At 36.2% G+C, this 9,937-nt stretch overlaps 1 protein-coding gene across 2 annotated transcripts; it reads left to right on the top strand.

Annotated features, from left to right (window-relative positions):
• The first annotated feature begins 596 nt into the window (after window positions 1-596).
• On the top strand, window positions 597-2,860 carry LOC133861794 (protein DETOXIFICATION 49). Of its 2 annotated transcripts, XM_062297602.1 has the most exons (2): window positions 597-2,387; window positions 2,471-2,860. In XM_062297602.1, exons 1-2 carry the CDS (start codon window positions 855-857, stop codon window positions 2,561-2,563), a joined length of 1,626 nt encoding a protein of 541 aa, XP_062153586.1. In that variant the 5' UTR covers window positions 597-854; the 3' UTR covers window positions 2,564-2,860. The 2 variants fall into 2 exon arrangements, with proteins under 2 accessions (XP_062153586.1, XP_062153585.1); XM_062297601.1 differs by having other exon boundaries at window positions 600-2,860.
• The last annotated feature ends 7,077 nt before the right edge of the window (window positions 2,861-9,937 follow it).

Below are 9,937 nucleotides of genomic sequence, written 5' to 3'. Positions count from 1 at the left end.
GTTTTCCCTTTTTGACCAGTTCATATATACCCTGCTATCTTCTTAATCTGCAAATCTGAACACATCATTAAGGGGCATATTTCACAATAGTAGATGAATAATGGTGGTTTAAAAAGTAAAACAAGATTTGAATACTCCATCAGCTATCCCCCAGTGAAACGCAAGGGGCTAACCGGCAACCACCGCTTCCTTGAAGGATCCCATGAGGCAGAAACTGTTTTATTAAAAATACACTCTTAGCGGCGCAATCGTTCAGCCGTCGAGACCCTAGTTAACGTACGTTTTCTCAACATTCCTTCGTAGTTCGTATCAAAGACAACATTAACGGGCCCTGGTGGGCTTTGGTTTCATTGCAAATATGGTCAAAATGTACGACTGTCCAAGAAAGCCATCTGTTTGTCCTCTTTTTCAGTTTGAGGACAATGAAACCCCGTGCTCTCCCTGACCCAAAAAGCTAACAAACTCCTCTTTGACTATCTTATTATATGATTGAATAGTCGATGTATAGACTACAATCCAATATGCAAAAGAGGTAGAAAATTAAAGTTTTGAGATGTGTATATATATATGGAGGTGGTGTACAAAACAACCAACACAGTTCATCTCCAAATCTTAGTTCTCCACTGTGGATTTTGTACCTATTAACTGTCTCTTGCAGGCCGGGGTAAGAAACTAGGAATAGACATGCAAGTCCTTACAAATAGTTGATGAGATAAATTCAAAGTTCACAAAGTTTTAGGCCCGGGTCCCAAAGAGCAAAACCCTATAAAACCCCGACCACAATCCCCCTTCTTGAATCCCCCCTCCCCCCCAACTCTCTCTCTCTCTAACACATTTGTTTTCAGCACGATAAAATGTGTCATCTAACTTCTGCTCCTCCCTCCAGCAAATCCAATTTAAACATCCCTTTCCTTCCCTCAATCAAAGAAGCAGAGCAGCCCAAGATGCTTATGTCCCCATTATTCTCCAAACAAGAAGAAAAGCTAAATACATACAGAACAGAGAGAGCCCATCTGTCCCTCGCTGTCATAGAAGCCATTTCCATTGCCAAAATAGCTCTCCCCATGATACTGACAGGCCTTCTGCTATATTCTCGCTCAATGATCTCCATGCTCTTCCTCGGCCGCCTCGGTGATCTGGCGTTAGCCGGGGGTTCCCTTGCCGTCGGCTTCGCTAACATCACCGGCTATTCCATTCTCTCTGGCCTTGCCATGGGGATGGAGCCCATTTGCGGGCAAGCTTTTGGTGCCAAAAAACACACCCTCCTCGGCCTCTCTTTGCAGAGAACAGTGCTTCTGCTCCTCTGTACTTCAATACCTATTTCTCTTCTGTGGCTAAACATGAAGAAAATTCTTCTCTTTTGCGGCCAAGATGAAGCTATAGCAGCAGAAGCACAATCATATCTTCTCTACTCTCTCCCTGACCTCTTGGCTCAATCGCTTCTACACCCATTGCGCATCTATCTTCGGACGCAATCTATTACTCTGCCTCTAACCATTTGTGCCACTCTTTCAATTTTACTTCACGTACCCATCAACTATTTTCTCGTTTCACACCTTAATTTAGGAGTCAAAGGGGTAGCTCTTAGCGGCGTTTGGACTAACTTCAATCTTGTCGGCTTTCTAATCCTCTACATCCTCATCTCTGGCCTCCACAGGAAAACTTGGCGAGGCTTTTCTGTAGAGTGTTTCAAAGAATGGAGATCTTTACTAGATTTGGCCATTCCAAGCTGCATTTCAGTCTGCCTCGAGTGGTGGTGGTACGAGATTATGATTTTGCTATGCGGGTTGTTGTTAAATCCCAGAGCAACCGTGGCTTCCATGGGCATTCTAATCCAAACCACAGCCCTTATCTACATATTCCCATCATCGCTGAGCTTTAGCGTATCCACAAGAGTTGGTAATGAAATAGGTGCAAACCAGCCCCAAAAGGCGAAGCTGGCAGCCATTGTAGGCATTTCCTGCAGCTTCATATTGGGATTTTCAGCATTAGTCTTCGCAGTCATGGTGAGGAAGAGTTGGGCTACCATGTTCACCCAAGACACAGAGATTATAGCCTTGACATCACTTGTTTTGCCGATAATCGGGTTGTGTGAGCTCGGAAACTGCCCGCAAACGACGGGCTGCGGAGTCCTGAGAGGGACCGCAAGGCCTAAGGTTGGCGCACGTATCAACTTGGGGTGCTTCTACCTTGTGGGAACGCCCGTGGCGGTCGGGTTGGCTTTCTATGCCGGGCTCGACTTCCGGGGGCTGTGGTTGGGGCTTTTGGCGGCGCAGGGCTGGTGCGCGGTGACCATGATGGTGGTTTTGGGTCTGACAGATTGGGACTTAGAAGCCAAGAGAGCCAAGGAGCTCACCGGAGCTGCCCCTGCTGATGAAAGCCAAGAGGTTGAGGAATGGAAGCAAGTCAAAGCTGAAATCAAGGATGATCAAGCTAATAACTTACTCGTTTAATCTAATCGAGCCAAGAGGTTGAGGAATGGAAGCAAGTCAAAGCTGAAATCAAGGATGATTTTTTAACTTTACCGGGGGATTTAGATCAAGCTAATAACTTACTCGTTTAATCTAATCGTTTTTCTTTTCTTTATTTGGTTATGTGATTTATGTCCTAGGGTGTACATGGGGGTGTACTGAGGAAGAGACAGCGAGAGAGAGAGGTTGTGAATTAATTTTGTATGGGCCTAGATTTCTGGCGGAACTTTCTGCTATTTCCAATGAAATTGAATCGGACCCAGTCTGTAATGCATATCCTTGGAGGGAGCACATGTAATCCCCTCGAGGAGATCAATTCTGTTATGTGCTCTGTTCAGATATTTTTTGTATTATAAAGAAATTAGAAGACTTCATTCAACAATGCCAAACTCTTCCAGGGTCTCATTTAATTATCTGGTTTGCCTATGAATTTTGGTTTAGGTAACAAAGATAAGAATCAGTCAATCCCAATGGTAAAAGATAGAGATGGCACCATTCAAGGGAATAACATTCTTTTTATTTAAAGTGTAATCGAAAGGAGCAATCACTATTTCGATCACTTGAAACTGAGAGGAGTTGATCCCCATCCAAGTAGGGAAATGTAATTTTCCAAACTCCACTTGTGCCATAATTTTCTTGGAGCTACCCTCAAGATTATCTCATGTGTTTGGAACGAGAGACTACATGTGTTAGGAATTAGTTAAGACTAAAACCTCATACATCCTCGTCACAAAAAATATAAAAGAAAAAGAAAAAGAAAAAGAAAAAGAAAAGAAGATATAGAAAGTGAAAAATTGGTGTAATTAATATTGCTTCGCGCGATTTATACATTATTTTACATTATACACGTTGGGCTACAACTATTATCTCATGAACAACTCATCAGAAATACTATATATATATTTGTATAATAACATTACAATTACACGGTCAGAATGCTAAGTATCATTAATAGAAAATACTTGCATTAGCTAAATAAGGTTGTCGAAGATAGCTAAATTCGCCACTAGAGATGAACCTCTTGCCCTAATTACAAAGCCAGCTAATCTGTAAAACATGTAAGTCCACGACTTATTAAGTACAATTAACAACGATAAACAACTCCTGTGGTGAGCCTATTTCGTGGCAGTTACGGAAAAATGTATGTTAACAAATATGCACGAAATGTGTTTATTAATTAGATCATTAAGCATTGCCATGAATATAGTTTGAATACAATATTAAGGAGTACACTAAAAGGACATTTGTACTTGGGAAAATCATGCATCAATTGGTAGGCAAAAAATCATGCCAATGTGTTATACATAATTAATAAATATATCCATGTTCATAACTTTCTCAACATGTCCTATCCATGTAGTACTTGACCTCTTCAAGCTAAGATTTACCATGTCCTATCCATGTAGCACTTGACCTCTTCAAGCTAAGATTTACCCGTCTCATGAGACCTCCAAGACAACCCTAGGGCAAACGAGCGAAGCATATAACATGTCTTCCCCTAATTGATTGACCTGATAAAACCTCAGATGCCATTCAACTAGTGTTGCAAGTAGGAGACCCCACCCGTGTGTTGTGGCACTGGTCAGGATAGCCCTAGCATTCAAGCTAGTTAGAAACTCACTCACACATCACTAGGCCATAAGGTTGAGTCAGAATAGTGTAGTACGCCCATGCCACAATTTTTGATAATTGCTGTTATAACATAAAATGGTGGTCATGTCATACCATCACATTAACACTCCATTTTTATTATTATCATTACTAGGCCGGTAAATCACAAAGGCAAACCATGCCATTTGATCAATAATCTTGCTATAAAATCTAAGGCTCACAAGATGCAAATCAAGGGTTTCATGCTTGCTTGATATGCACACTTATAAATATAATATTTTCATGCTTTTAGCATTTAAGCATTCTCATATGTGATTACTTACCTTGATCGATCTCTAATCTTCAAACACAAGCTTCTTGCAAAAATCCTAGCTCCTTACTCTGCATTACACTAACATTAGCCAAGATTCTATGTTACAAACACTAATTTATACTTTGAAATTCTAAGGTGCGTTTGGGTATTGAATTTTGAGAATTAGAATTGAATTCTAATTCTATTTACAAATATCGAGGTAAAAAATTGTGTTTGGATGTTGAATTTTGAGATTGAAAAATATTATATTTTAATGGTAAAAAATGATTGGAAGTTTAAAAAGTTGTGTATAACGATTGGTATTTTGAAAAGTTGTGTAAAATAATAATTTATTATATATTGATTATTTAATTAAAAAATAAATAAATAATTTTTTTAAAAAAAATTAAAAAAAAAATTAAAAAAAAATGATACAGGGGTGGCTGCCTTTGGGGGTGGCCGCGCGCCACCCCCAGTGGCCGGGGGAGGCCGCGCGGCCACCCCCAAGGGTCGGGGGAGACCGCGCGGACACCCCCGCTGGTCGGGGGAGGCCGCGCGGCCACCCCCAAGGGTCGGGGGAGACCGCGCGGCCACCCCCGCTGGCCGGGGGTGACCGCGCGGACACCCCCGCTGGTCGGGGGTGACGGCGCGGCCACCCCCGCTGGTCGGGGGAGGCCGCACGGCCACCCCCGCTGTTCGGGGGTGGCCGCGCGGCCACCCCTTGTGTTTTTAATTAATTTTTTTTATTTTTATTTTATTTAAATTTGTATTATTTTATTATTTATATGTGGGACCCACGCGCTTTTTGGGAGACAGTTTGTCCTGCGCGTGGGGCCCAGCCAGTATTCAAATTTTCAGCTTAAAATTCAAACAAAATTCGGGTCAAATCCGGGTTTTTGGGCGGGTGGGTGGGTTTTAGAAAAAACCCGGATGGAATAAAATTTCATTTCTAATGCCAAACAGATCATAAAATTATTACATTTTTGTAACGCTTTCTAAATTAATAGACTAAAAATTAGCTTGAAGTATTACCTGTAGCCCCCCTTCCAATATAATTAAATGGTAATTATTGAGAGTGACACTTGTATTAACAATTATCAGAATAAATGCAACATATAGTGTTTGAGCTAAAAAAAAAAAAACCTATATACCTTGACAAGATCTCTCTCCATTAATGCAAACCATAGCTTCTAAGGAAAATAAAATAACATCTAGAATATGCTAATCCCACGAAAATACACTAGTCGACAAGAATGTAGAAATAAATATAAAATAGAAAATAATATTATGTGAAAGAGAAAGAAAAAAAAGAATGGAAGTGGAGAGAGACGTATGTGCCACATTTGTCTATTCACTATTTTAAAAATTATTACATAACTCTTTATTTATAGAGAGATAATGAATAGTGAACAAAAAACCTTAGACTTAAATAAGGTAAATATCGATAAATTAATTTAGATAATATAATTATTCTAACATAACGGTAATAAACCCTACAAGAAAATCAAACCTAAATGGGAAATATTATTATAAGAAAATATAACAATGTAACATGAAATATATATCTAACATCACCCCTCAAACTCAAGTGTAAGCTTGAGTTTGAAAAAGAGAATGAATTAAAAGCAGCCGAAGTCGATGGTTGGATCAAGGCGGTGCTAGCAAGAAAGGCTGGAAGTTACCACAAGAAAATGGAGACTATTCGTTAAATGAATTCGGTGAAGGGTCAAGCCACAACTGTCAATGAGGTCGGAGAACAAAAACTAACCATTAAAAATTCGGTGAAGGGCCAAACCACATTGTGCCAAGATTCGCTAATGAATAGTGAGAAAGGCTGAAAGTGACATCCCGAGAACGGAGACTATCCGTTAAAAGAATCCCATGAGGGCCAAGCCCCAACTAAAAATTATGGTTGGAGAACGGAAACTTGCCGTTAAAAATCCTGTGAAGGGCCAAACCAAATTGTGCCAAGATTCGCCAGCGAATTGAGCCGCAGATCACAGCAAAATAAGTTCTGATACCAAATGAAAATAAATATAAAATTAATATTATGTGAAAGTGAAATAAAAAGAGAGCGGAAGCTGAGAGAAACGTATTCGTTACATCTTGTCTATTCACTATTTTAAACATTATTACATAAATCTTTATTTATATATATAGAGAGAGAGAGAGATAATGAGTGGTAAACAAGAAACCGTAGACTTAAATAAGGTAAATATCGATAAACCTAATTTAGAGAATATAAATATTCTAATATAACGGGAATAAACCGTACAAGGAAAATCAAACCTAAATGATAAATATTATTATAAGAAAATACACCAATGTAATATGAAATATATATTATTACAAAGAAAACACATAAAACTGCCTCTACAAGCCTTCGACAAGCAACTCAAGCCCTTGCGATCTACTCTAATCTTCACCCCCGAGGCCAACTTGCTATCAATAAAACAATAATTTTATAGGTGGAAAAAAAAATACTCAGAAGTCTCCGACTTAGTAAATAAATTGCCAACAAAGCCTAATCCATGCAGTGAGCCCGATTTAGTTGAAAAATAACTTAGAAAGATGAACGTTTCATAAATGTATCGAAGGAGTGTCATCAAAATATCATTAACACTTAACATGAGGTTTTGGGAAAATTATGCTTGGTAACAATTATCACATTAATTAATTATGCCAGTATGAAAAAAAAAAAAAAAAAAAAAAAAAAAAAAAAACATTTAGAATGCAGTTCAAGGCGTTATCCATAGAAAATATGTTCAAGTTTTAAAACAAAAAATCATGCTGATAAAGTGTGCAAAATACAATTTTTAACACCTCAGTGTTTTAGTGTAAAAATTTATGAACTTTATTTGAAGTTTGTGAAACAGCCGGCCACCAGACCATACTGACGCTACCTGTGGAAGATGACTTCTAGAGAGTTCCTTCACTTGGACCGTCACTTTATAGTTTAAGAGTACTTTGCGTGTCAAGAAACTTGATCCCATCGAGTTGAATACTCTGAGGGCATAAAATCAACCTTTTAATGACAACACTCTTATATGATTCTATAGTATTGTGAGCTCTTTTATTGATTTAATTTTTATTTTTTACACTTAATTTTTTAAAATTATTTAATTTCAACCAGATATTTTGGACCACCAAAATTGTTTATTTTTACAACAACCATTAGATGGGTATCAAATCATAGGATTTCAGATGTATTTTATCATATGAAGAATGTTATTTGCAAAAAAAAATCTGCACGTGACCAAATATATATATATATATATATAATAAAGAGAAAGTTTGATGTGCATTTATATATATATATGTACAGAGGTGTAGGATCGAATAAGATTCTTGTTAAACCGCCAGACGAACCACGAGGAACAGCGGAGTCATTACGACGTCGATGCACATGCAGAGACCAAATGGCCGGTGGAGATCCAACCACTATGTGCGTGGTTGGAGCCCGTCCATCATGATGGTTGGCCTTAATTATTTTTGTTTTGTATAATGTACGTGGTATAGCCTGTACGTACGTACGTACGATATATATGCCTTCGCCACTACTCATCTGGCCTGTTGAAAAAATTAAAAATTATATAAAGAGAACAAATAATTTAGAGAACAAATTAAATTATATATATACAGTCGCGCAGTCTTTTTAGTTTTTATTGATGTAGAAAATAAATATTACTGCGTGCGTTCAGCAGCACAGTGAATAATATAATGAGGGTCTTCCAAAATATATATGAACTCGTTCGTTAATGAGATAAATATCTTTCTTGGCTAGTTGATCTCTCTTTAATTACAAAAGAGAAAGAAATTAAATGTGATCGCTTCTCGTTAAAGAGTATATAATTATTTTAATAGATCCTTATAAGTTTAAAATATATATATATATATATATATATATATATATATATATATATCCTATGAAAATATGATTTTCAATTATCTTCATCTCACATTGTTCGTCCAATGTTTCTATTTACATGCATTATCAAAAATTTTGTCTCTTTGTCTTGAGAAGAGCTAAAAGCAAACTTGATCGATCTCATTTTATTTTGATTAATTAAAGTTAATGCTCCGTTGGTTTTGACGTAAAATGTTTTGTCGGAAAATAATTTCAATGAAATCATTTTTCAGAAAAAAAAAAATAAAAAAAAAAAATTGATCATCGAAAGCAAAAAAACGGTTGACAATTTCTGACAACCTCTGGTGGAGGTCCGGCTAACCATTTTCCAAAATTAAACAGCGTTTTGATCAAACCGAAAAATATAGTCGTTTTGACTATTATTTTCGACCGCCCCAAATATAAAAGAACACAAACAAAAAAAAAAAATCAAAAAATATTTTCGCCGAAACGAACGGAGCCTTAAAGACTTAGTAGACCCAAGAAACAATTACTAATTTTATATCTATATATGACTTACATGATATGAGTACAAGTAGTCACCAAGCAATTGATGAAGAGAAACAGCTACCAATGAGCTAATAAACAATTAATCAATCTGTGGTTACATCATAGACATGACTAGTTAAAACTATATATCTGTCTTTAAAATGGAGGCAAGGTGGGTGGCCATGAAATAATCCCTCTCTTCATTATAAATTAACAACTGTTCAAATTTATTTAGTTTAGTTTCATTTTAGATTAAGTATATTTTATAGTCTCTAGTTTGTAGTTTCCTTTCTTTATATATCCATCAATTCTTGTACTTGTACTTTTCATCAAGAGGATGTCTGTCTAATTTTAAAAGTAAATGTACATAAATCAATATAATAACCTTTAAAAAAGTCTTCTTTTCTTTTCTTTTTCTTTTTAAATTTTTTTTTTAAATTTTTAAAATTTAAAATTTTAATTTTTTTAATTTTTTATTATTATTATTTATTTATTTATTTTATCTGGACAAAGTTCTTCGACATTTTAAGAAGGTTAGTCTTTGGGAACTCTTATTTCTGTCTGAAAAAAAAAAAAAAAAAAAAAAAAAAAAAAAATCATTAAAAAAATATGATAAAATATTATTATTTTATATATAAAAAAAAATCATTACATATATATATATATATGTTACGATTCATGCCTGTATTTGTAGTTTACTTTGACGGCTTCAAAAGGCCATATTTTATTTTAGCTCCTTTCACCTTCAATAGATCCGAAACTCTTTATCGTCATCACCTAAAAGAAAAACCTCAATCTCATTAAATATAATTTGTTAGAAATCTTAAATTTGTTAAAAAAATCTAAAAGACTAGATTAGCTTGCTCGTTGAAAAAAGAGCACGTTGACATAATGACATGTATTTATAAATAAGGCAGAGGTGGAACAAAAGGTTGACATCCTTAATATAATGTTTATCAATGATTTAAATGGGGTTCACTTGAGTGATAGACCCCTGGTATGAACTTCTTTTATTATATCCTATATTTTTAATAAAAATTAGGGAAAAGTACACATAACCCCCTCAAACTACCACATCATTGTCAATGTACTCCCCAAACTATCAATTGTGTCAATCTCCCCCCTTAAACTACCAAAAAATGTCAATGTCCCCCTAATGACAAAAAT

This window comes from Alnus glutinosa, chromosome 2 (genome assembly GCF_958979055.1).
Source record: "Alnus glutinosa chromosome 2, dhAlnGlut1.1, whole genome shotgun sequence".
In the NCBI taxonomy this organism is placed as follows: domain Eukaryota; kingdom Viridiplantae; phylum Streptophyta; class Magnoliopsida; order Fagales; family Betulaceae; genus Alnus; species Alnus glutinosa.
Note: the sequence above shows the minus strand (reverse complement) of the source record. Positions and strands in the feature narration are given on the sequence as shown.

Coding starts and splice junctions, on each gene's coding strand:
- LOC133861794 (XM_062297602.1), top strand. CDS start 855: ATGTGTCATCTAACTTCTGCTCCTCCCTCCAGCAAATCCAATTTAAAC. Junction 2,388..2,470: donor CTGCTGATGAAAGCCAAGAG/GTTGAGGAATGG, acceptor TCGAGCCAAGAG/GTTGAGGAATGGAAGCAAGT.